Source organism: Tympanuchus pallidicinctus, unplaced genomic scaffold (genome assembly GCF_026119805.1).
Source record: "Tympanuchus pallidicinctus isolate F22 unplaced genomic scaffold, pur_lepc_1.0 scaffold16, whole genome shotgun sequence".
In the NCBI taxonomy this organism is placed as follows: domain Eukaryota; kingdom Metazoa; phylum Chordata; class Aves; order Galliformes; family Phasianidae; genus Tympanuchus; species Tympanuchus pallidicinctus.
The window spans coordinates 18247632-18274899 of NW_026294679.1; the positions used below are offsets into that span (position 1 = coordinate 18247632).

At 47.1% G+C, this 27268-nt stretch overlaps 1 protein-coding gene and 1 long non-coding RNA gene across 13 annotated transcripts in view; one reads left to right on the plus strand and one right to left on the minus strand.

Annotated features, from left to right (window-relative positions):
- The window catches only part of LOC128078179 (uncharacterized), a 314575-nt gene that overhangs the window by 165174 nt on the left and 122133 nt on the right, over positions 1-27268 (minus strand). The window lies entirely within an intron of this gene.
- The window catches only part of PAX2 (paired box 2), an 85188-nt gene that overhangs the window by 42997 nt on the left and 14923 nt on the right, over positions 1-27268 (plus strand). For all 12 annotated transcript variants that reach the window (XM_052678123.1, XM_052678122.1, XM_052678125.1 and 9 more), the window contains 2 exons: positions 15997-16172; positions 17944-18070. In XM_052678123.1, the coding sequence (XP_052534083.1) occupies positions 15997-16172; positions 17944-18070 (303 nt within the window). The remainder of the gene's footprint in view (positions 1-15996; positions 16173-17943; positions 18071-27268) is intronic.

The following is a 27268-nucleotide window of genomic DNA, read 5'->3' on the forward strand; positions in this document are numbered from 1 at the left end:
TGCTATGTGTTGCTTTGGTACTGCATGCATAATTTTCTCACTCTTGCTATCACAGCATTCTCTGCTGAGAAGCATTACGTTGTTACAGGTTGCTTTCTCTTCTCTCACTCCCAACGGGGACCCTGACTGCAGAGCAAGGTTCAACAGCAATCAGCTTAAGGGATTTCCAGCTTGTCCATGATGCCCGTATTCCTACTGGGAAGGCAGAAATGCCTCCATCAGTGGAGTGCAGAGCTGCTACAGTCCCAGACCAGAAAATGGTGTTTTAAATGCTGCCTCAGAATACAATGTCTTGAAGAAAATTTTGACGTCAATAATTTCAGTGAAATGTAGTGTGGAGAGATGTATTTGTGTTTGCAGAGGTCTCAGGCTTTGAGCAGCTATACAGCAGCTGAGTGTGCCACTGCAAGTGTTAGCCCATTTGTGCTGCTCATGGCAGCAATGATTATGTCACTTGGAAAGAGGCAGTTGTGACATTTCAGGTGAGTTCGTGTCAGTGCCATCAATACGTCTTTGCAGGCGTGACTGTGGTTATCATGTTGTGGGTTTGTGACACTAATGATAAGTTTATTGCTGCTTGTATGCTGCCCTGCTGTAGTCCAGGCCATCATGCCATGCAAGGAGGTGGTGGTGAGGCAGTACATGTGTATCACGGAGCAGTGCTGTTTCCGTGAGGTGACTCGGTGCCTCATGGCCGGCTGTGCTGTACTGTCATTGCCACTCAGGCAGTTGCTACTGCAGTTGATATCATTTGTTGACTGGTGACAGACTGTCATCTGATCTTGACTGAAATCAACAGAGGTACGTCACCACGGTGCTGTCTTGAGCACCGTATGTTTTCATGGAATATGATCGTGTTGCTCCACTGCTTACTGGGGTTGTTTCAGGACAGACGGCATGCTTCCATCGTCATCCGCAGTGCGATGCTGCTCTAACAGCAGTGCAGTGGTGTGAGGCCCTTAACTGCCCTGGAGGGAAATACATTTGTTGTCCTCTGCTGCCTGTGCACATTTCTAGGCATTGATTGTATCTTGACATCTGATGTACGTTCATCTCAGGGCAATAGGTGGATTTCTGTCCTCCCACCACCACTGCATCGTTAAAGACAACAGAGTGTGCCTGGACCCCTGCAGGTGACACAAGAGCATTGCTGTGGTGTGGCTGCATTGTTTCGTGCTGTGATTTCTTGTCACCACAGCTGATATGTTTGCACTCTTCCATATGATTGCTTTATTGCAGGTCCACAGTAGTCTTAATGACACTAGAGACACGTGCAGTTACGTTACCTCAGGCGCTAACTCCCCATTCTGATCACCAAACACAGCTGCAAGGTGTGCATCCAGCAGTCCATGGCTGCGTACGCAGAGTGAGAAATCTCTGGGCTGTGTCAGTCCAATAGCACCTTCCCCCTGCTCTGCCCAGGACAGTGCAGCATCACACCATGTGGCCAAGTTCCCAATGGCTGTCTGGTTGCACTGATGGCATATCACAGCAGACAGCAGTGGTTTCAGGGAACTTGCAGGTTCACTGCTCCTACACACACTACAGTAGGTAGCACTCCTCTCACTCCAGATGAAGATATAAATCAAGGGGCAGTTTATTCTCAGCAGCCCCTCACCTCTTCTTTTAAGGGTCTTTGCTGGTGAGACTTTGGGAGAACATGAGGCAGGTACCTCCCAGATGAGTTGTAGGACGGATAGCAAAGGGAGAGGATGTGTAGAGAAAGTGAACTGAGGAGACTGGATAAAGGAGATGGCAATGCATAAGCAGCACAGCATAGTCAGAAAGGTCTGCATCACAGAGCTGGAACCTGCCTGTAATAGAGAGGGACAGATGTCTGTCTGTGTGCTCACAGCCTGGTAGTTCTGAGGGTGCATGGCTCAGGTAAGGGGGAGTTAACAGCTCACATCACAGGCAGCCGTTTGGACAGGCTGCTCTGCTCCTGACACCTCTGCTTAGTTTGGCATGGTTTGGCACTATCTGAAGACAAGCTGGTTTGGCTTCAGCTGTGTTTGTGTGCGTCTCCGTTTGTGTATCTGTGTACCTTGGAATGCACGCCTGTTTGTTTTCTGTATCTCTGTGTTAGGGTGACTGCTCTCCACTTATCAGTGTTTATTGTACCATGATGAGCGGCAGGATAGACCTGCAATTTTGTGCATGCACCCAGAGACCTGGAAAACGTGTATGTTAAGCTGTATATAATATTGCCTAGTAGGGTATGCACAGTGTGGATCATCTGGATATCTGGGCATGTATGGCTCAGCATTAGTGCTATGTATTTCTATGAATGCCAGGTATTTGTATTCACATGTTAAGCATATATGTGAATGTTGTATACTTGTATGTATATTCTCTGTACTTGTTGTTATATAGTTGGAGTATGACTGTATCTTTGTGGCTGCCAGACACAAATACATAGCCTGTTAGTGCTGTGCACCTCTGTATGTAGTCTGTACAGAGGGTACATTTGCACTGGGGTTATATATTTGTGTGCATGTTTTATATGCATATATTGGCTGTTCTTGACTGTGAGAAGGTTGTCTATTTCTGTAAATAGTTTGTATTTGTTTTCATGATTTAATTTTGTATATGTGAATTTAAGGAAATTCCACTGAGTTCCAGGTTTCCATTTAGTTAGTGTACGTATGTTGTTGTAAGTTATTTGTTTCTTCAGAAATTACATTTAATTGACACATACTGCATTAGTACTCCTTGTGTCCCAGACTACATTCTTGCGTTTTCAAATGCTACTGGCTGTGTTTTGTGAGTCTTTCTTATGCATACAGCTCTTCTTGAAGTTTATTTGTGTGAGTGCCCTGAATGCATGCTTATCTGACTGCTTATTTCTGTGTGTTTAGTTTGTGGCTAAATCTTCTGCGTTTTTGACTCACTGCTGGGAGGGGCTGTGGCACCTGATGTCAGCAGGAGTCAGGCAGCGACAGCTCCTCCCGGTGTCTCTGAGCACCCTATGTGCCCACCTGTGCAGAGGCTGCTCCCTAGTTGTGCTGGTGCCTGTCTCTCTTGCAGTCTGTACCCTGAGTCTGCTTGCATTCAGAGGGTGGCTGCTGCTGGCTCATGGACATAAAGACTACAGAAGCACAGTGCCTGGATCCGTGAGGATCTCAGGGCACGGTGGGTGACAGCATAAACCCCAGGAGGGATAGGAATAGGTAGAAACGTGGAAGCAAACAGTGCCTCTAGGTGATTGTTGGTGATGTGGCAAGTATAGTATAAAGCTAGTATAGCAGTGGCTCAGGGTGCCCTGCTGGTGGATGGTGCTGTTACTGGGTCAAGTGACATGGCAGTGAGACTCAAGGGCAATACTGCTACAGAACCAAGGTGATGTGGCACAGAGGTGCAATGAGGATCCAAGTGCCATGCTAGCGGCCTAGGCTGATCCGTTAGAACAGTGAGGGCTGGGAAACCCCATTCAAGAATCAGTTAAAAAGGCGAAAGAGAACAGGAGGAACAGAAGAGTAGAAAAGATCTGACGTAACTCCAAGGACATGCAGGGTGGCTGCAGAAGGCAGGTAGGCAGCAGTGTGGGCCGTGCTCCATCTCCATGAGATCGGCTGCATCCTGGTATCAAGGGATAGAGCAGTCTGGTCACAGTGGTTGTTTGCATCATAGTGATGGAGAACAGGGATAACTCAGTGATGACATCAGGTGATGGACATATCCCGTGATGGTAGCCATGGAGTGTGTGGGCAGGGGCACTATTCCCAGCTGCTGGAAAAACAAAGAACCTAACGGGCAGTAAAACAAAAACAAAGGAGACTTGGAAGCACCTGACAGCCCTAATTCATCACGGCCCAAGATTTTTTTTCCCCCTCATGTTCCCATTATATTTGTTTGTAAAAGTGGAAATCAATTTTGAAGGTAATTTTCTGGAAAGAATGGAAGGGAGGTGGGAGGGCCGGATAAGGCAGAGATGGCAAGAGAAAAAAAAAATTTAGGCCAGGCACAGCCCAGGGGCAGCTCTTGGCAAGGTGAAAGAAAATTGCATATTCAATCTCCATCCATGAATCTCCCTTGCTGCTGCCCGCCTCCTGCTCGAAAACAATGAAGGCTTTCTCCCCTACGCTGCACAACGCCTGAGTATCAGCACTCACTTTAACTTCAGGGTCATTAATTCACCTGATTATTGCAGGAGAGGAGAGGGTTGCAGAGGCATCCGTTCTAAAGAGCCCTCCCTTAGCTCATCCTTTGATTAGTTTGGGGTGGGGGGAGTTGAGATAATGTGTTGTTTTGGACTCAGTTTAGAACGGGAGGGGTTGAAGAGAGGGTGGAAGGAGGTAGAGGAGGAACGGGAACGATATGGCCCGGGTTGTTGTAGAAGGGAGGGTTGGAAACAGTCACCCTCGCATCCCTCTGCTGTGGTGTTATTGCAAATTAAAAGTAGCATGTTCCACTCCGCAGCTATCTTTCAGGGAGGGGATGGGCATGGTTATATGTCGGCACGGGGATGAGGGGGATCTTATCATTGCTTCTTCAGCAGCCCAGCATAGTGTCACCCTGTGAGGTGACATTTGAATTTACAATTCCGCTGAGAAAAGCCATTAATTCACAAATTAACATTTCTCCCTCTCTCTCTCTCTAGCTCTCTCTCTCTCTCCTTCTCTCTCTCTCTCTATCTCACATGGATGTGCAAGCAATTGAAAAGACAAAGGAAATAGCCTTAAGGAAGAGACTTTACTGCTACTCTGTCTGTGCAGAGATTGCTACTACTGCTTCTAGATAGATAAACCAATTACCTGAGCTGCTCTGTTCATGGCAGCCTGCTATTACCTCTCTTTGTAGAGCTGACTCCATTGCTGGATTACACCATGTGTATCTCATTAATGTAAAGCAGCACGATACTGGGCACTGTCCCTGACTCTTATTGCCAAAGCCCATTGCGCTGTACCAGGAGAGGGAGCTGGGAGAGGATTGGGGCACGGAGCTGAAGGCAGCACGGCATACGCCTAACAACAGACAGGCCGCACAGAGCCTGCCTGGAACTGAGCTCAGAGGAGGTGGGAGCTTCCCATCCTCAGAGCAGTGAGGATGGGTTAGCCACGATCTCCTCTGAGGCTGCTGCACAAGAGGCCTCTCTATTGGCACCAGGCGCAGGCAGCTCTGCTCTCAGCACTGCCCTGACTTCCCTCCAGGTGTACTCGTGCAGGTTTGGTGCAGCTGTGGGGTGTGAGCGCAGACGCTGCATGTACAGAGATGCAGATGTAGCTCACTGCACCCAGGGGCTGAGTGGCTCACAGAGGCAGGCAGCAAACCTCAGTGAACAAAGCCAAAGCCAGCGTTCAGGTTTCTGAACAGGGAAGGCCAGATTTCTCTGTAGTGAAACTCACTCCATGATGATTGTGGAGACATTCTTGACAGAGACAGCTGCTGGGAACTAGTCCCGCATCACCTCCAGTCCTGTTCTGATTTCATCCTGTGCTTATTTTATTTCATGTGCTTATTTTGGCATTGGGTTGCAAGCTGATGCTGCCTGGCTCATGTCTGTGTTGCCCACACCTGTGGGGCAGGCACTCACCTGGTTCTCCCCACTTGCTCCACTGTGGTTCCTCCCACTGCTCCCTGTGTGGGTCCAGGCTGCGGCACTGTGAGTCTCTGGGTGTTCCTGCAGGGACACAGCAGCCACCTGGTGACAGAGTGGGATGTGTCCCAGCAGCACAGCTTACATGGAGACTTGGACGTCAGTCTTTGCTAACTAAGCATTCTACCTATATACAACCAAATAGAAACCTTCTCCAACAGGCTTCTCCCCCCATAAGGGCCTGACAGTCCCTGCTCAAGCCACTCTTCTAACTTTTATGAGAGGCAGAAACTTGCAGGAGGAGTGAAGGATAAATGGAACAGAACAACTGCTTCTGGAAGCCCAGTCCCCATGTGCCTCGTGGAGCATGCGCCTCCCCTTGGCACTGCTGTGGCTCCTTAAATCTTCCTAAAACCTTATCCTCTTAACAAGAGCATCTGCCTCGCTGCCATTCTCCGTGCCCCTCACGGTGCGCAGCACATGGCCGGGGAGCAGCATCCCGCAGCAGGCGCTGGAAGACGGATCGCAATCAGCAGAGGCATCGGCAGGCAGTGCCAGTAATTCAAACCATCCTGACCGTTCAGTGAACCCGAACCTGCTGACCTTGACAGCACGAGACAACAGCGGTCTCAGGAATCCCAACCTTTGCAGAGGCATTGGTGGAGGACGGCTCGTGCTCCCTTCCATTCTCTCCCTCTCCCCATTCGCACCACAGCAGCCAAAGGGCACAACAGGAAATCTTCTGTGCACCAATTAGCTCCTAATTTGGCTATCTCTGTGCTCCCAAATCTGCATCAATGCAATATTAAGCATCACTTGCTGTTTATAGATGGAAATCATTCCCATAGAGGAGCGTCTTCTTGCACTAAAGCAAAACACTAAGCACCTTGTTCTCAGCCAGGGCCAGAGAGGACCCCTCCTCCTCCCTGTACAGACTGCTGCTGTTTGAAAGGGAAGCAGGAGCTCTTTCCTTCCCTCAGTGATAGCATCAGATCCTCCAGACTTGTTTCTCTGGATCCCAGGGGGAAGCAACAAGATCTCACCTACTGATTAGCTGGTGAGAATTCTGGCTGGGCAGAGGAGGGCAAAGAAGTGACAAGAGCAGGGCAGAGAGGCAGAAAAAACTTTGCCACAAGAAAAATGCAGCTTGTGAACATGTTAAGAGCCTTTCAGGGAATACTGGATTTCCTCCAGCTACCTCTGTGGCTGCCAAGCATGCCTGCCACAAACAGCAATTTGTGCTGGCCTGCAGAGGCTAGGGTAAGCCCTAAGACCTTGCAGAGGGAGCACAGCTCCAATAGCAATAGATGACCTGGTAAAAACACTTAGACTTAGCCAGCCTGTCAGACATGGTTACCTTCCATCATTGCTGAGGATGATCTTCCCACACATCAATAGGTATTAAATGCATTTCATGCCTTTTTAATGTCAGTTTTGTCAAGGAGCCTAAAATAATGCCTTGGGGCACATTTCTCCCTTGCTTTTGCATCCACCCAGACGTTGCAAGTTAGATCCCATCAGGTTCGAGGTACAAAGTTATCTTCCTACACAGCAGCACAGTGGCCTGAGCAGGAGCTAGGTCTTGGATATCACATCTGCATTTCCATTTGGATGTGCAGTATGTCAGCACTTCTTTCTCTTACTGGTTCTGCCTTTGTTGAGATCTCAGTGGTGTTCTTCTCTTTTTAAGCTAGGGGCCTGCACTAGGACAGGCTCAGGAGGCATCTGATCAAACCTTAATGAGGTGGTTACCGTGTATGAAATGCCCATAAATTCTTGAGGTCTTTCCAGCCCTTTCTTAGATGCATTAGAAAAGGCTGTTAGAAAGGACAGGCATATTTCCATGTCTGGTTTCCCAAAGGAGCTGTTGATTTTTCACTTTGGCTTTTGGCATCTAATGCATGATAAGGTAGACGTTGAGCATGGGAGTTGACCTTGCATGCAGATCAGATCTATCCTGGATTTTGGGTGAACTTTACTAAATTCCAGTGAACTGGAAAACAAACCAACCACTGCCTTAAAGACACCTATGGCTCTCCTCTGCACAGCCTCAGTCTGTGAAACTCATTGCTACCAGTGACTGGGTCCCCCCTTACAGTTTGGAACACATCTCCAATATAAATATTACATAGGTCATACCACTGCAGGATCTTTCATATATCATTCAAATAATTAATGATTTATAGGTATCACAGGAATGAGCACATTCAGAAAAGGAATGTGCACGGTGCCAATCCAAGCTGATTGCAGCATATTGCAGGCCTGTAGCTCTTTCATTGTGTGGCATTTTGTAATTACCCATCCTATATAATACATTGTTTATTAACCTTCTCATTCTGAAGATCTCATTTACTACTGAAATGTGGCTGACTCGGATGGACTGTGGCAGATGTTGAACAATACAGAGCATCAACACTGAAATTTTGCTGTGCCATGTCCAAATGAAACCACAGGAGAATTAAGATATGCTGTGGGTAATCACTCAGGCTGGATTTTGTTCAGAACAGCCAGGTTAATGTCTGTACTCCTACAAAAAATGCCATGGGAATTTTAATGACTCTGAGTGATTGGAGCCTTTGTTTTATGGCACATCAAAAATGGCAGCTCTAAAAACACTCTGCTTGAGCACTGGTTTAGTGCTGAGTCAGAAGAGCTTCCACTAACATGATTCATTGACATCTGGCTCAGGGGTAGGCACGGCCTTCTTTGACTTGGGAGGTTAAGGTAAAAGCATTTGTGAGGGGAAAATAAGGTAGAATGAAAGGAAAGGAGAGTCTGGAGCAAGAGAGACAGAAGGAGATGAGGGATTCAGAGGCATGTTGGTGCGGGATCAGCCCAATGGAACCAAGCAGGATAAGAAGGAATTCGTATTTTCTGGACTGCGCATTAGAGACACACACAGACTTATCCAGGTCTGCTGAGTCCTAGCACTGGTGGCCTCACTATCAGGTGCCAGTGGGCTCCACTGGGTTCTCAGGGGCCTCCAGGCCACGGGCAGTGGGGTTGGCAGGAACAGCCCAGCCCGTGTTCCCTCCCTTGTCCCTAGCGTTTCTGATGGCAGTGTTGATTGGCATGTCAGCCAAAGCACTGCTTGCGAAAAAAAACCTTACAGTGTGGCGGTGTCAGCGCTCGCTGTTGTTCGACAGTGTAAAATTAAATTAATAAAGCCCCCAACACAGGAAAACATAACAGGAAATTAATGGCCTTTACTGTCGCTCTGATGCAGTCATTTGCAACCCTGCTTTCCGCACCAAAGACTTCATAAATGCAAGCAGTTTCTCTAAACAAGCATAGTTAGGGCTGCATGCGATGTAATTTTTTGCGTTGCTTCTGTCCTTTGGAGCTAACAAAAGACACCTGGTTTTATGTGCTCACTAAGGGGGGGATCCTGATGAGAGGGAGCTCCCCAACAAATCGTTTAGGAGGATGAGAGGAGGTTGCAAAGGCAGCCAGCATACACCAGCAGTGCTAAGCACATCTCAGCCCTGGCAGAGTGAATTCAGGGCTCCCAGCGCCTGCCTCCCTGCCACAGCTCTCCCCTAAGCCTCTGCACTAAAGGCAGCGTGCTGGGCACCACAGCAGTATAAATCAGAGTAACCCTTCTGATAACTTTCAGGATGTGTAAATCAGTATAACCACTGAGTGCAGGAGACTTAAAGATTTACACTAACTTGGGGATCTGGCTGGCTCTGTGATAGTGTTGCTTGCTCTTCCGCCAACATAAACAAAGCAGATGTACTGGCTCCTGGAGGCAGCTGCATTTCTATCTGGCTAGCAGTTAAGCCTAGTAGTGCTAGCGAGAGATATTGGACCCACACTCTGTCCTTCATTACAATGGTATAAATCCCCAGTGACTCCTCTGAGGTAAGGGAATTGTGGTAGATTTACAGCAGCTTGAGAGCAGAAGATGTGCCCTCACCTCCAGAATACCCTAAGGTCACAAAGCTGTGGTGATGGCTTGCACAGAAAGTACCAGCTTTGGCTCCCTGGGCTAGCACACCTCATCTGCACACCCATACATGCTGTCGTGCATGCTGTACATGTGTCCAAGGCAGCTGTTTGCAGACTAACACCTGGAAAGGCCTTTACTGAAGCTCTCAGTAAAGCTGGATGTGATGATTATGCTATTACGTAAAGCTAGGTCTGCACAGACTTAGTTTCCCAGCGCCACATTTGCAATCACACATTCAGATGCTGTAGTAAATACATATGATTTTCATATGCACACACACACTCACTGCCTTAAATGCACATTTGCATGCTCCCTTGATAATCCTAGACAGATCTGAGTACACACTTCATTACACATTTGCACACACAATTCATTTCATTTACATTCTCATTGAGCATTGCTGTTTTGCTCATGCGAGCCCTGCATTAATGCTGCACTGCCCACCTCTGCTCCTCCCAGTGCCTCCGTCCCACGCAGCCTCATGCTGCCAGGCCCTAGCACGCACCTCACTCCCTTGCAGGGATGCACTCTGCCCTGTGCCAGCAGCCTTCCTTGCTCACAATTCCTCACCTGATCTACACTCCAATTTCAGAACATAAAATCCCTTTGTTTCTCAGCCTGTCTCCTCCGAGCCTGTGTACGTAACAAATGCAATATCATCCATCTGCATACTCAGATTCAGGCTTGTGGATTCCCTTGAGCCAAATGGACACAGCAACCTAAACAAATGCAGAGCTTATGAAGTCTGATCCACTTCCCTGAGGTGACAGTTCTCCAGCACGTCTTCCAGTGTCTCTGTTTCTGCAGGTTATTGTCCATAACCTGAACTCTTCCCATGTCTTTCACTGCCGCAATGTGGATCTCTGATAATATTCCTTCCCTGCACACTGCTGGATCTTGCCAGCCCCTCCCATGCTCTGCTGTTTCTGCCCAGCATTCACTTGGGATCTCTTCCACCTGATTTTGAGGTATCCTTCTCCTCCCTAGTTCATTTATGGCAATCAAGCACAGCTCTTGCAGCACTAAGTTCTGAAACACAGAAATGACCTGTCTAGAGAAGGTGCCTTCTTGCACCCTGCTCAGAGGACTGCAGAAATTATTCTGGAAGGAAATGGACACCAAATTTGGCAGCCTTCCTTTTTCCAAACCCTCCTGAGAGTTACCCAAGTGACCGACGGGAGCAGAGTATTGGATTAATAATCACTGTGGATGCAGATGGAGCTTCTAGAAACAGCACAACAGCCAGACTGGCCCGGCTTGTCCAAAGCAGGACATGTCGGCCACGTGCAAACGTGCAATGTGCTTCCTCAGATGAGGTTCCTGTCCCTGCTGTCCCCCCTCAGCCCCGCTCAGACAGGGTGCCCTGCTCCCAACAGCTGCCACCAGGCCAAGGCAGTGTGAGGGGCTGCGTGGGGCTGGCTGCCATGAATGACAAGCGCCGGCTATTGATCGCGTTCTGAACTCGGCCCAGCCGATAGAAGGTAATTAATGACTCCATTTGCCTCAGTACCGAGGAGAACAATTGAGTTTGAAACTGCAACAACTGGCAGCACAGTGAAGGGCCCCCGGGGGATGGACGGGAGAGATGCCTGACAGGCCAGGCTGCGCTGGGACACAGGGCACATCAGAGGGGGAAAAAAGAGAAGGGAGATTGGATAAAGGGATGGAGCAGCCTTAACACAAAGCACAAAGCTTGGGAAGAAGCAGCTCTCATGGAAACCAGGCGGCTACTGCAGAGTGGATCAGGGCTACCAGGCCACGTGCCATAGAAGGAGCAGAGATGTGCTAGTCTGCAGGAGAGGGCAGGGCTTGGCTGGGGCAGGGAGTGCTGTTCTGACAGCCAGCTCTGCATTGCTGTGTCAGACATATGAACCACCTCAGCCTCCTCAGAGGCTTTGACAGTGAAATGGGTTCTGCTGTGTCCCCTGGCTAGCAGCTCTCATGCCCACCATACATACCACTTTTGCTGTGGCTGGGGTTTTATCGGGAGTACTGCAGAACCCCAGCACTGCCAGGGCTCCATAGGACCCCTACAGACAGCAATAGCCCTGCCCTGAGAACTGAACGTCATTTCCCTGCCTGTGTGCCAGATGCACAGGTTGTCATGACCTTCTGGAGTGCTTCTGTGCCACAGAGGTGCTCCCATGCCAGCTCTACTAGGAGCTTTTCTACATTTCTGGTGGGGATGATCCTATCCAACCCTGAGCAAGGGTGCTTGCTGTATCCCCCAGTGCTAGATGAATAGCTGTCTTGCTACAGCTTTGTGCTATTTGTATGTGATGGTGGCTTTGGGGTTTCCAGGCCTGGGAGCATCTCTTTAGAGCTTTCTAGTGGGCTCTGTCCCTGTGTCAGGTGTAGTTACAGTTGCTCCTGTGTCCTCTGGCAGAGGATTTCCTTGTAATCTGTCAGGATACTTCTGTGACACCTGTGGAGCATTTCCGTGCCATGTCAAAGGTTTATGCCGAGTGTTGGCTCTGCATCTTCTCTCCACAGCCCCTTGGGAGGAGAAATGTCTCCTGTCATGCAATGCAAGGCCAGTCCTGATCATGCTGACAGCAGCTGTGTGCTCTTGTGAGGAACACAGTGACTGAGGCCATGGTTCACCTCTCAAACGGTTTGTTACAAGCCTCCTGATTTAACAGAGAGGTGCCGGTGTCACAGTATTGCAGAGGTTCTTGTGCCAGTAAAAGGAGACTGGGAAAAATGATGCCACTCCCCAGTGGCAAAACTAGGGCAGTTTCCTACTTCCAGATTCATCCAGAAGCAGAAAACTTGCTCCACCACAGCACTCCTCCCAAGAGCTTCTTTGGCAGATTCACCTCTTTCCCAAAGTCCTTTCTGTTCATTACTGCCACCTTTGCTCACACCTCTACAATTGCCAGCTCCCATAATTGGTGTACTGCGGTATCTGAGGCTTCTGAAAATCCAGCTCACAGGGCCATGTGCTTAGGTGAGAATAGCAGCTTTGATCTAAAAACAGAGATAGGTTTCTATCCCTTGCAGTTTTAGATGAAAAAATGAAAACACGTCTACAGATTTTGACACCATAGAACAAATACAGGGGATTTACAGTCCTTTGGTTTTGAAGAAAATATAATGATCCGTGACTGTGAAAGTCTCAGCATTAGCAACACAAGGCCTATAAATCTGTCCTGTGGGATCATCTCTGTGAAACTTCTTCTGCTTCATAACTAGAATCCTATATGCACAACTCATATTACTGTTCTGTGACATTTGGGATTTCTGTGCCCTATCACCATTAAGCCCAATACTACTGCAAACTGTTTAGAAAAGGTTCACCTCTAGGTAGCCCACAATCCTCTGTCAAAAGTTCCTTCCCTTCTGTAGATTTTAAGGCTGACCTGCCTAAGCTGTGACATGATGCTCCTCATCTCCAAAGCTTCTCCTTAAACTTGAGCGTTGCCATTCTCCTTACAACTTTCTTATTCCCCTTATCTAATCTCTTGTGTTGATCACTCTGCTTCCTTATCTAACCCTCTTCTACTCCTTTCATCCTTTTCCTTCATTTCCCACTGATTTTACAGGCCGCTTCTTATCAGCCGGTCCTCAGTGTGCCAAATGCACATAGGCACACACACACACACACACACACACACACACAAATAAATAAATAAATAAAAAGGTCAGTGAGCAGAGCAGCAATAACCCCTAAAACAGTACTATCAGAGGGACATGATTGATCAATTGAATTCCATAGCAGCTGAAAAATGTGGGATTAAGTAGTGTATTATACGCACAATGAGTTGAGGCATGATGTTCATTTCAAGTTCATTTCGCCAGCCCTCTGCCACCAGATCAGGCAATCAATAGGGGCAGCAGATATCATATATCACCTCTCTCCGTGCTAGGGAGAGAGCACCATAATCTCTCGCAAATTTAGAGTGACAGATTTGTCAAGATCTGAAGGGCCTCTGAATAAATGAAGGAAAAGAGACTCCTACAGCGACTTGGGAAAGCTGTAGTTTCAGCTCCTTCACACAAAGGCATGGCCCAAGCACAGAAAGGGACATGTGTGCACAGGGCTCAGCAGGCAGACAGGGATCGTAAATGCAATTGCACCTGTGCACAAACCTGACCAAACATGCAGGGTAACCCTCGCAGGGTAAAATCTGGTTTACTGACAGTCAGCACAAGCTCACTCACACCAAATGCCATGCATACTGTAGGGCTGCCATCCTTGGCGACCAAATGCGACCTAAACCAGCCACCTCACACAAATGGCTGCTCAGGCATGTATGGTGATGTAGAACCTAGAGCATCTCAGAATCACAGCCTACTGCAAAATGTGTATGTGTATTAATGGCGTGCACAATCATGCACACTAACTAGCATGTGGAAAAATCCTCAAATGCAATCCAGCCAGCCAACCCCTTGCTTTGTTTTCTCTTAGACAAATATGTCGTAAACTCCAGATTTCAGAAATTTCTGTTGTGCAAATAAGACTGGAGAGAGGAGAAAATGTCAGGAATCAGAGCCAGTAAGCTTTGCTCTGGTTAGGGGTGGAAAAGAAAGAGAAGGGGATGCTCGAGGGAAGGCTGCTGGCTGGGACAAATCAATATGTAATATTTTCTATGGTCTTGAGAGTGGTACTGTACTACGTTACTGTATATAATGTACTATTGATTATATCATATCATATAATCACCTATAAACGGATATATCTCATAGCCAGAAGGCAGCGGGCTCAGTTATTACTCTGGGCCACCAGATGGACATTACCCATGCCAGGAAAATACCCATCTTAGCACCATCCATGAGCTAAAAGTGGAGCAGCAGAGTGGCATGGTTCTGGCCATTGCACAGTGAATGCCACTCCAGGCTTGTGGGAACACTGCCTGGCCATGAGCACATTCACAGGCACATGGAGGAGGGAAAAGGTCTACACGGATCCCTCAACCACTTCCTTGCAGGGCAGCAGGTTTCAGAGATTCACAGACTAGAAGACACTGAAAGAGGCTGAAGTATGAGGAACAATAGTGAAAAAGCAGAAAGGTAATTGTAACGTAAGTGGGAGAACCTGATCTTTGTTTAGACAGGGTTATCAGACAGCCAGGCTTGTGTCTGATGAAACAGCAGGCAGAGATTCTGCATGGAGGGTATGGAGATATATCAGCATGGGTGAGACAGAGGATTATAACCAGTCACACCAAAGTTAGACCAAGGGGTGATAGCACAAAGATACTCAGCACAGTTGGAGAAGATTATAATGAGCAGACTTGCCTCAGATGAGATGAAGGATTATGACAAAGGAAGATTCACTTCAGCTGGGACAGGAGGTTATAACAGACAGACTCACCTTGGATGTGACAGATGCTAATAGCAGGAGACTCACTCACTTCAGATAAAAAGGGGTTATAACAGAGATAAATGCACCTCATTTGAATTGGGGGATAACAGGGAAAAAAAACAGGTGGGTGATAAGATGGTTTATCACAGGGAAAGCTTCACTTTGGATGTGATTCCCTTTGGGGCAGGACATTTATAATGGACTCATCTCAGACGGGATGAAGGGGCTCTTACAGACATGGGATGGCACAGCAGAGACCGAGACATCCGGAAGGTGACAGAGGCACTGCAGGGGGATTAGGTTGTTCTAGAGGGCTGTTGCACAGACAGAGATGCGTTTCTGGTAATGCTTCTACCAAAAAAGGGGCTTTTTTTTCCTAGGAAGAAAAAGGTTATAAGAAAGGCCGATTCCCAGTAAGGAATACAATAAGCAATACAGTAATTCTTTTTAGGTAGAAAGGGGGCTCTCACAGACAAAGATTCACATATTTTAGGAGGGAGTTTTATAACTGAGATATGGGTTGTGATAAATTATGAGCTAGTACATAGCAAAATGGGACTGAGATCATAACAGAAATAACGTATGTTGAATTGGACAGAGCGCTCTGTTGAAATGTGGAGTCGGGCACAGGATTATCCGTGTTATCCAAGGTGTTGAAAAACCCATCTGGGATACGACAGGCCATAATCAGATGAGAAGGAAACTGTAATGGAGATACAGCTTGTATTGGAAGCGGGAAGTTACAACACAGACTGCTCCCTTCCAGACTGCAGTAGAGGACTTTCTCCATTTCAGGCTTCCTCAGCCCTCTGCAGTGCAAGCCCACCCTCAGCACTCTAGATTTTCAGTGAACCGCCTCTCTGGTAGCCTCCTAGCGATGCTAATCGCTGTGCTTTGCTCCCATTTTATGCTCAGCAATGGAGATTTGGCAATTTTTAACACTGAAAATCAGTGGAACCGCAACTCATCTCTGAGCTGAGCACCGTTCTCCACAGCCTCGCTCACACCAGGCAGGAGCATCCCACGGAGCAGGCCAGCAGCCAGAGCAGACAGAAGGGGCTTCCCCGCCCGCAGCCGGCCCCCCTGCAGCGACGCGGCTCCGTGTGCAGCACAGGGCCCCTCTCCCGCTGCCCTGCTCTTGCCCGCACCCGCTGCCGCCCCTGCTGCTAACTCCCTGTTTTCTCTGTCTGTGCCCTGCAGATGTATCCGAGGGCTCCGTTCCCAACGGAGACTCCCAGAGCAGCGTGGACAGTTTGCGGAAGCACCTTCGTGGCGACACTTTCACCCAGCAGCAGCTGGAAGCTTTAGATCGAGTTTTTGAGCGTCCTTCTTACCCTGACGTCTTTCAAACATCAGAGCACATCAAATCTGAGCAGGTGAGGGCCTGGCCTGGCAATGCGGACCTGTAGGTGCCTGTAGGGTGATGGCAGGGAGATTCCCTCACTGAAGCCCCTCTCTCTTTCCTCACCCCCTTCTCTCACAGTGCCCTGTCACTGCACATACATCACATTCACATTTTACAGCACTTTCCAGTTGTAAACGTATCACTGTACTGATGCACACGTGGACACAAACTGCCTCCCATCCTGAACTTGCCATCCACACGCACAGTGCTCTCCTGACACCTCAGCTCCTTTCCCTGGCACAGTCACTTACCACACACACACACACAGCGCTGTGATTGCACAGCCACGAATGCCAGCAGGGCACGGCACAGCGCAGGAGCTCTCACGTCACACAAGAGCAGTGAGTGCAAGCTTTAATCGGGCTTGGAGCGTTTTCTTTCTCAGCGCAAGGCTGAGACTTGACTCCCGTCTCCAGCCCAGTTTTCTGCACTTCTGCAGCACTGCCCCCCTCTCCCTGCCTCCCCCGCTCTCCCGGCCTTTTATCCCAAAAGCTGTTTGTCTTAATAAAATGAAAATCAAAAGTCTTTTTAAACCGCCCCAAGCCATAAACCAACAAAGGAAGAGAAGGAGAGGTTGGCTGTGGACTCCCTTCATCCCAGAGTCCCTGGGTTTATTACAATGAATAACCTTTATTTACTTTCATTAGACTATTAAGCACCAGCACAGTCATTTTTCCCCCTGAAACTCTGAGCAGGGCCCATAAAGCAAATCCGAAGCCTAATTGAGTTCATTTTAATTTCTCTCCGATCACAGCGAATTACTCTGGTGATAAATCAGGGGGCAGGCTCACCCCCAGTAGAAGGCCTAATTTGCAGCTAATTACAAAACTGATTTCTACAGGAAGATCAATACGAGAAGGAATTGGAAATGACGAGGCAGTCCTAGGCAGGCAGGGATGGGGCGGGGAGGGGGCAGCGCGCGGGGAGCCTGCTGCAGGAGGGGGAGATGTGGGGAGGGGGCTGGGGAAGCGCCTGGAAAAAACACAGCAGAAAGAGCAGAAAATCAGTTTTAATTTAACCTAATATTAATCAGAGCAACTTTTCCTGCTGTTCGGTAGCCTTCCCGCTTTCTCCAGCTCCCGCGTCTGGTCCGGAGGCTGCCACAATAAAAAGGCAATTACCACAGCCTTTCGGACAGGACACCCTTTCAGATTCAATGGCTCTCCCCCTCCCACCCTTCTGTTAGCCATGTGGCTCCCCCCTCCCCAATTTCATACCCCAGTGCACAGAGTGACAGAGGCAGAGGATGAGGCTTCTTTGTTTGTTTTTAAAGAGCTAGGACAGGGGCAGCGGCACAGGGGACAGAGCTGGCTGCAAGGGGCCGGCACCGGCTGCTTCCTTCAGCCCCACGTCCCGGTCACGCCACGGCCATCTTCTGCCCCAGGTGTCCTTGTCGCCGGGGCAAAAGTCTCCCCTTTGTTCCCCCCGAGTTTGTATAGGTGGGCGTCCCCTTTGCCCACAGCGCTGAACGAAGGCTCGGCCATGTCTCAGAAATGGAGGCAGATCCCATGCCCAGCCTGACCCCTCATCCCCTCCACAGCAACACGCAGGAGGGTGGAATAACTCATCCCAGGTCCCCTGCCTGCAGCCCTCTTGTCACTTCATCTTCTCCATTTCCTCCTCCTCCTCCTCTTCCATCTGTGCAGGGGTTTGCATCTCTCCTCTTCCTCCCTCCCATCTGTACACTGCTCCCTTTCTCTTGGCGCATCAATAGCAAGCTGTCTTTCTCCTCTCTTCCCCAGGGTAATGAGTACTCCCTCCCAGCTCTGACCCCTGGTCTCGATGAAGTCAAATCAAGTCTATCCACCTCTGCTAACCCAGACCTGGGGACAAATGTGTCAGGACCCCAGACGTACCCTGTGGTGACCGGTAAGCTGCCTGACCAAACAGCAGAACCAAGCTTTTAATTTATTTCCCTCATCACCATTAGCTTCTGCTTTTTCTGCTAATACAAGATACCCCTCTCTGGCAAATCTGGACAGAGACAGAAAGACTGTGGAGGAAGTTAGGGGCCAAGGGAAGCTTACAATTCAGTGCTGGCATTATGGGGTACACATGGATGTGCCCAGGTGTGACTCACAGACAGGCATCCCTGAGAGTGAAGCCGGCACTTGTATGCCCCGTGGCTTAGAGATGGCTGCTGGAGAAGCACAGCTACGTCCACATGTGCACTGTGACTTTTCCCTCTGTGTCTGTGAATGAGAGGTTCATAGTTCACCTATGCATTTGGTTTTCTTGGGAGAAATACTAATTTAAGTTTTCTTCAGCCCCGGCATTTGGAACGGGCATTGCAAACTAAATACTGAGGTCTGCCGAACTATGACCGTGACTTCTGTAAGGCCAGGAGTGTCTAATAGCAGCTGACAAAAGAAGGTCGTTCACAGCCTCCCTCCTTCCTTTACTTGTGGGCACATGAAATCCAGGCGTGGCTGGGAGGGAAGAAATGATAGCAAGTGCAAGGCAGCAGAGGAACTGGGATGGCAGAAGTAGGAGGCAATTTGGGGAGACATTTCCTCTGCTGGTGGCATCAGCCAGCCTGCTGACACGGCACTCGCTGTTAGATGGCCTAGCTCATGCATGCCTGAGCCATAAGGAGACGCTCTGCTACCAAAGCCCCTTCTTCTAAAGCTTCAGTTGCTGCTGCTCTCTCTCATACGCTGCCCTTCTCCTAAGTCGCTTAAGCAGCCAGCGAGGCCCAGGGGATTTGCCCCTCTGTGATATTTCCCTCTTGCCTTACAATCACTGTGGCCCCTCCAGAAATTTCACAGTATAGTTGACAAGTAAGTTATGGCAGAGATATAAATCTTTGTTGCCTCTTGGCTCAAAAGCAGGCCTCTGGTGGCCCAGAACAGACAGCACTGGAGTTTCTAGCTCAGTTTTTCTTCTTGTAGAAGCTGCAGCTAATAGCATTATTGCCAAGGCGGGTTGATTGTTCAGCAAATGCTGAACAAAGGGATGATGTTGCATGCAATATTTGGCTACCAGGAACTCTGAGACCAGGCAGGAACAGTAGCAGCTCTCCTAGATAGAATCATAGAATCATTACAGTTGCAAAAGACCTCTAAGTTCATCTAGTCCAACTGCCCACCTCCCACCAATGTTGCCCACCAAACCATGTTCCTTAGTGCAACATCTACCCATTCCTTGAACACCTCCTGGGCGGTGACTCTACCACCTCCCTGGGCAGCCCATTCCAGTGCCTGAGCGCTCTTTCAGAAAAGTTTTTCCCAAACCTTCCTGGTACAACTTGAGGCCATCCCCTCTTGTCCTATCACTATTACCCAGGAGAAGAGGCCAAACCCACCTCGCCACAACCTCCTTCCAAGGAGTTGTAGAGGGCAATAAGGTCTCTCCTGAGCCTCCTCTTCTCCAGACTGAGCAATCCCTCAGACATTCCTCATAAGACCTGTGCTCCAGTCCCTGCACAGCTTTGTTGTCCTCCTCTGAACATGCTCCAGGGCCTCTATGTCTTTCTTGTAGTAAGGGGTCCAAAACTGAAGACTCCACCACTCAAGACTCTGCCTCACAAGGCAAAGACACAGAGGATCCAGTGTGAGGTCTGCAGGATAGTATGGAGCACCGGGTGGAGGTGAACTGCATATTTAGGAACTGCCTAGAAAGCTTGACACCACTGACTTCTCAAGGCCTTTTCTGCTATCAGGCTTGACCCAGGATCCTTGTAGCCAAACAGTTTCTTAGCTAACCAGAGAATGGCTTAGCTATGGCAAAAGTGTTCCATCTTTCTTTGTATTCGCATGTGCAAGAGAACACTCAGCTGGTGTCTGCCTACCATTTAGCAGATCTACAACTCTTACAGGAAACACTTCCCTCTGCAAGGGGGGCAAAGCCAGCAGGAGAGCACCACTGCCCTTCCTTCATGGAATGCAGATTCCCTTAGCTGGATTGAAAGGTGAGGTGCCTACAATCACAATTTAATATTCAATAGGGCCATTAAAGTAATCTTTTTCAGTCCTCCTTTCTAAGACACGGAGCATTTCAGGCTGCTGACATGTTAACTGAATTTCTGAAGGCTGGGGACACTGCACAAGCTTTGTACATGACTCTCAGAAAGGGACAAGAGGAGACAGATTTGGCCCCATGGAAGAGGCTGTGGGCTGAGGCAGAAAGTCTCCTCTTTGTCCCCCACATCCTGCGCCATCCCCACCCTGCTTCCTGCAAAACTCCCAGCTCGGCTCAAGAATATCCCCATCTGATCCATCTGGATCCAAGAGTGAGAAAAGTTCATTTCAAACCCAGCTTGACATTCCCAGGTGGCAACTTAGTGCTAACATCTCAATCTGTATGCAACATTTCAATCAGCGCAGAGTAACAAAAGCAGAACTATTAGCGCTGGGAGATGTTCACTGGTGGTAATGATGGGGAAACTCAGAAAGTGGAAATGAAAAGGGAAAAAAGACTCTCAACACCCTGAAAAGCGGTGGTGAAAGAAGGGCAGAGGATTTTTCCTCTACACTTAGGCCAGGATCCAATGTTTGGATTAATTGTGCCATTACCCAAGAAAGGACTTCAGATAATGTTCATTCTTAAAATGTTTTTGTTGGCAATTAAATGGTTGCAATTATTGATCTTCATTGATCGAGTATCCCTGATTTGCATAATCTATTAAAGATGAATGATTCATGATATGTTGCTGCGGGGATGGGCAGTGCTTTAAGGAAGGACCAGAGAGGTGAGGAACTCAGGGCTGCCTCCTGATCCACCTCTGGGCAGGAGCCAAGAAAGAGGCTGGGAATTCACAGCTCCCTCTCTCAAGAAGGGATACTGGCATCATAGTGCGTACTGAATTGCTGGCTGCCTGGTTTGCTACTGTATGTATATTAGCTCTGAATATATCTCTGCTCTTGTCCCAAGTGATATCTGAAACAAATCCACCCATACAGCACACAAATTCTGTGTGCAGTCATTTCAGGATGTAAGAATGTTTCCCCAGCTCTGTCTTCCCAGGCAGAAAAGGTATCACTAGCTCTTTCCAAACCAAAGCTGTCTGACACTGGATTCTTGCCCTTTCAGAAGACCTTAGAGAAAGTCCTCCTTTCTCTGGCTCATGATGAGTATGCCTGAGCATGTTCTCTCAGCTCTCACAGATCTAAGAACGTGCCCCTCCAAACATCAAAACCTCAATAATAAGTAATTGAAATATTAAGTACAGGTGATGCTAAAATTCCTTTAGCTGTCTGTGTGCTTCATAGAACTGATAGCTAGAAATGCTGGCAGTCACCTCCCCAACATGCAGAAAAGCTCTCCCCAAAGTTCTAGTCACCAAGTTCTGGTCATACAAACTCCTAGGACAGGAAACATGTTTCTACTGCCCTTTATAGAGAACAGACTGCAGGCATTTGCAACTTTCACATGAAGTACCAGAGAGAAAGCTCTTAAAAGCTGCCTGAGAACATGGTCTCATCTCTTCCTGCACAGGCAGGTCAGTGAGCCAGCTCCACCTTGCCTCATGTTGCGTGTCTATGACAGTCAAACTGACAGCTTCTTGGGCCATATCTCTGGAAACCAGTCAGGTTTCTTAGAAGCAAAGACCCGAAGTTAAACATACCAGTATAAGGCACGTACATGCAGTTGAACACTAAGACAAGACATCTGCTGATCAGAGATTTTCTACTTCAGTTATTTCTGTTGAAGGCAAACAGATCAGGCAGTATAAATCTGTACAGGGCTAGGCAGAAAACTTCAGTAGCTTTCTTTTGTCCAGCACTTTGCACAGGACTTTGATTTCTGGGAAGTGCCCAGCAGATAACACCCCAGAGGTGAGCAGAGAAGCTCAGTTTTTAGTCACTAACAACAGGAGTACTTTAAAAGCAGAAACTGCTTACAGAGCCTAGAATCCTTTGAGATCCCTCTTTAAATACCACTGGAAGTTGTGTCTTTTGGAATGTATGTGCCTGAAGTGAGGTATCTTCAAACCAGACTTAGTTCTGGAGAAATAGCTGTGAACAGCCCTTTCCCACTCCAGGAGCTAGCCCAGAGGCTATCCAGTAGAAAGGCAGCACTGTGGGAAATCAAATACAATGGACTTCATTAAATCCTGGCAGTTTTAACTAAATAGACTTCGTTTTCCAGCCCACTGCAACAGTGTGATCTACAAAGAGGAGTGAGGCAAAAGTGATGCTCAAGAAAAGGAAGCAAAAAAAATCACATCAGCAACTTCTAACACTGACTGCAATGGGAATATGCGAGCACTTCTCTTCCTGTGAGGAAGTGTATGAGCCCCTCTGTGCCATGGTTAGTCTCTATAAACAGGAACAGGTATAATTTAAAATCTTCATCGCTCTCCAAACCAGCTACCAGGCTCTGTATAGAAAATGTTTCCTTTTCACTGGGAAATACATAATGACAACAACTACTCACGATCCGTCAGACAAAGGCACCAAACAAGCACAGGTTCCATAGGTCTCACTTTCTGCCAGGCCTTCATCTCTGACATGGGGTCAGATTTCATCACATTACATCAATGTTTAAAATTCAGTTACTATTTTCAACATGCAAAAATCATCCTAGTGACTGGATGTAGGGCTACTTGATGTCTAAAAGTAATGCAAAAGTAGTTAAACAGCACCTGAAAGTTTTAAGAAAGTTGGGATGCTAAGCACGGATAAGTGGCTGGCTAGAAACCTGCGCCCGAAGTTTTCTGAAATGATAAACCAGCTTTTGAGGACCTTATCCTCCTGCAAGGTGAAAAGATGATATTTCCTTCGTTTCAGCCTAGTGAGTGAACTGAAGAGAATTTTGTTCTGCTCAATAACCAGGTCATTCAAAAGTAAGAAACAAACTAGGATTTGAAAAAGCAGGGACATTTGTTTTCCTCTGTCAGTGAGTGAATTAAACTTGGTGTGAAAGGATGAGATCTATTAGTTCTAAAATCAGGTTCTCTAATCACTTCAATTTCCTCCATATATATACATATCTTTTCCTTCATTTAATGTCATTTTTAATGCAAAACTTGCTTAGAAAGGCTTGCCTTTTTTTGTTCCAATATATTTGGCAAGTCAGGAAACTTACAGTCATTTTATATAATTAGCACAAATAAATTACAAATACTGTTTTTAATTGAATTCTAATTTCAATTCAAATACAACTTGACACAAATCACACAGAAAAAAAAGTTAATAATCTAATAAAATAATAATATGGACTCATCATTCATTATTTTCCCATATAATAATATGTGAAGACAAGTTACGTTAAACACCATAATTGCTTAAACAAATGTGCACAGATGCAATTCACCTACTTGGCAAAAAATGAAACAACCACGCTTACTGTAAATTTTGTATTTGTCTAAATACTTATTACCATCCTAAAACTTGGCCTTTTAGAAAAGAGCCAAATAGTGCAAATAGTGCAAAACTGATTAATCCAGCTTGCTTTTTTCAATAGTGATTGAAACTGACCATTAAACTCAGTTGTACCTTTATTGTTACACTGAGAGGGGGTTCATTCCTTGTTCATATGGTGCAAATTTCCACTTGCTCTGATTTCCTTCAGCTTCTGACACCAGTGAGCAACAGCTCTGGTGAAGGCTTGAATGAGCTGATTCAAGACTTCTCTAACGAACCAAGGGCCGCGCACTGGCTTTGGTGATGGTGAATCTTCCAGATGAAGACCAGCAGCCTGCTGCTCACTATCATGACTACAGCAGCCAAGCAGCCTGTTAGGCACATCTCTGGCTGCCCCAGTGTCCCAAAAATGGACCATGATAATCACTCACACGGCTGCTGCGTGATTGTTATGATCCCACCATAAAGGACTAATAAATGAGACATTTTCTGTGAGGATGGAAATGTGCCAAGTTAAGCACATGGAATTGCTGCAGATGAGGGACAGAGAGGATGAGGAACGGCACCGAGTTCCACATTCTGCACTTCTGAAGTAAGTGCTTGCTTCTGCAAGGAGGCTGCAAGCCTCTACTTGAGTTGCAGAAGTGGCAAAAGTTCATAGGGCCTCTAAATCTCATCAGCTGTTTCCCATATCTAAAAAGAGATAATATCTTCTCATCATGTTAAGGAATTTGGAACGGCAAAAGGCGTTACTGCTGTTCCCTGAGACCAAATGGCCGAGGGTGATGGATGATCAGATGAATCCCTGGAACTGACAGAAATAGCAGGGGAAAGCAGGAATCACACGAACTATTACCATGCTTCCAACGGAAGCTTCGCTAACAAGAACTTTATGATGCTGAAGAAGGCAGCTCATGGACCTGAAAGCACAGTGAGTTGAGGAACCCAGAAATGGATGGGATTGAAGGAAATAATGCCTTCCTTAATTAGCATAAGCGTTACAGCAAGCGCAGTCAATTGGCAATCCCTGTCCAATTTCCTTAGCAAGGGGTGGCATTTAGGCTGCCACACGCTGTGACAAAAAGGGACTTCCTTTGTAGAGACGAGTTACACAGACTTCCCCACAATTCAGTTTCTGCCTTTTCTTTTGAGGCTAAATGAAGGAACAAATAAGTTTGGCTACGATGAAAATTTCTGGGATGTAGATATTTGCTCACTGACAGCAAAGACTGTGCTTTATATCTGAGTTAAGCAACAGCTGTCAGCAGATGTTAATAACTTTTGATCTCCATCAACTCTGTTGGATTTAACCAGGCCGGCTGCTTGTACAATTAAAATTGCCCACTGCAGTCTTTCAGAGAAACGGAGAGCTTAGGGCAACCTCTGGCCCTTCTTTGTAGGGTTAGGATTACCCTGGACTCCCCAGAAATATCCATCCGACTTTCTGATCAGCAGACTACCCTTGTGATGAAAGTTGGGGAGACACCTATTGGTTGTATGAACTGCATGAAAAAATAATGTGCTCTGTTCTAATTACATTTCCCAGCATATATTTCAAAAGCATTTTGTTTAAGATGTAACATTTAAGTCCCTGCCTGCCAGGGAATGTGAGCGTATGCTTCACTTACGGTGGGTGGACTGTAATGTGTAAATGCAACACCCGAATGGGCTGGGACCCAAGAAAGGGGACAACAGGATGAACTCACTGAACTTGTGTGTGCCAAACGTACAGGCACAGCTTTTTCCTTCTGACTTTGAAGTGCATCTTCCTCTATCAGTTCCCTCTGCAAACAAATGTAGTTAGAGCCACGGAAAGTTGACTTCAGTGGAGTTAACATCAACATTAACAATATTCAACCAGTTTCAAAGATTAAGTCCAGGTCATAGGCAGCTCCATGTTTAGCTAGGTATGATGGCTATGAAAGGTCAGTTTCTCTCTGAAGAAACAGACAGGGGCAGCATGCCAGATTACATGGAGAGCAGCAATTAATTAGATCAGACGAAAAATATAGATTTGTAGAATTCAGTTTGGTAAAAAATGGGATTTAGTGGATTTAAAAATTTGACATCATGGTGTCAACAGTTTTTACTTTCTTGGAAAGCAATCCAAGAGTAATTCTTTCAATCCCTTTTTTTTATTATTATTATTTTTCTTTAAGCATATATTTAATCAATCCACAAGTTAAGTATTGGGCTAGGAATCTGGATGGATCTTGCAGAAACTAAATAAAACCTGGATGTGAAAAACTTATTCTCCAGTCAGCACGAGTTTAAAGAGAAGGCAAGAAACGTACAATGAGAAGTAGGTTAGTTTTTGCATACTTTCTAGGTGCTCTAGCAAAGGTCTGTTACTAATACAGAGAAAGAAAAAAAAAAAGACAATTTTTATCTTCAGTGCCACCTGCATAATGCTCTTGCAAAATAAAGCCAGGAAAAGTGGTTCTTCTGACATGGCAGAAAGCAAAAGTCAAGGCAGGCTGTATTAGTCCAGCCTGGTCTTCTGCACGACTTTTCTGAGGCAAGATTCTCACGAGATGAAGCAATGCAACTCCACTGACTGTAGTATAAAAGCACAGTTCATGAACACTGAGAACCCCCTCCCGTTCTGCTTGTCACACTGAAACCTTTCTAAGGAATTTATCAGCACGGAGGAAATGTAAATATGGAAAACTTCAGTGGTGGGTACAAGCAAAGGGACCCAAACCACCTGAGATAAGCTTCAGCTTTGACACAGGCTTCCTGCATGACCTTGCGTACATCTTCTCTGTGCTGAGCTCCTCGCAGACTAAGCTGATCCCTGGGGGATGCCGTAAGGACACGTGCTCCAAAGAGTATGAGGCACTGAGATCATGAAAATATTTTAGAAAGACAGCAGGAAAAGGTGAAGGACTCCAAACACTAACAAGACCGTGTGCAGTGTTGTCAAGTGGGAGCACTCAGGTCAACTCTTCTGGAGGGATGTGCCTCCAGATCCTGATATTCTTCCTTTACTGCAAAGAAAAGGAGCACTAAAGGCAGCTAGATTATCTTCCAGGAAACCAGCAGTGAAAAGCAAGCCGCTTACCCAGTCCTGTGACCCCCCTGCTTCTTTCCCTTCAGCAGCAGAGAGCACGATAAAAGCTGAGATGAGTCTCTGTAGGAACCCAAAGCTGTGAATCTTCCTCTCACCCTGTCTGGCCAAAATCCCTTCATTCGCAGGGGGAATTTAGGCCAGAGATCACTGGTTCTAGCTCTCCGCCAGAATAACAGAGGAGAGGGTTAGAAAGGAAGAAAAACAGCCATAACTCAGCAAGTACAGTCAGAAAGAAAGGAGCTGGAGATGCAGAAAATATGTAGTCCTCCGCTATGTTTCCAGCTATATCCACACCCTGCTGACCCTTCCAAATTTCCCCCACCCCATTGGGTGATATTTGTTTGCTCAGAAAGAAGGCTATTGTGTACCTTTTAGAAGAAAGGAGTCTGGAAGATGAATAGATTTCTGCTCCCTTGGAGAAGGGCTGTACCTCATCCCATCCCCCAGCCATTTGCAGGTCCATTTCCATACTAGTAAGACACTGTTAGATACCCTGGCATCCCCAGTACCATCTGACCACGGGACTCCCATGAGACTCAGAAGTGCCAGGAGAGCTGGTTTGCGGGCCCTAGCAGGACTTGGGACAGGAAAGGCCACGTACAGAATTTCTTTCCCTGTTCTCCTCCCATATACAAAAAGAATTATTAGAGACTGGAGAAAATCAGAAGTAAAAACAAAATCGGTGCA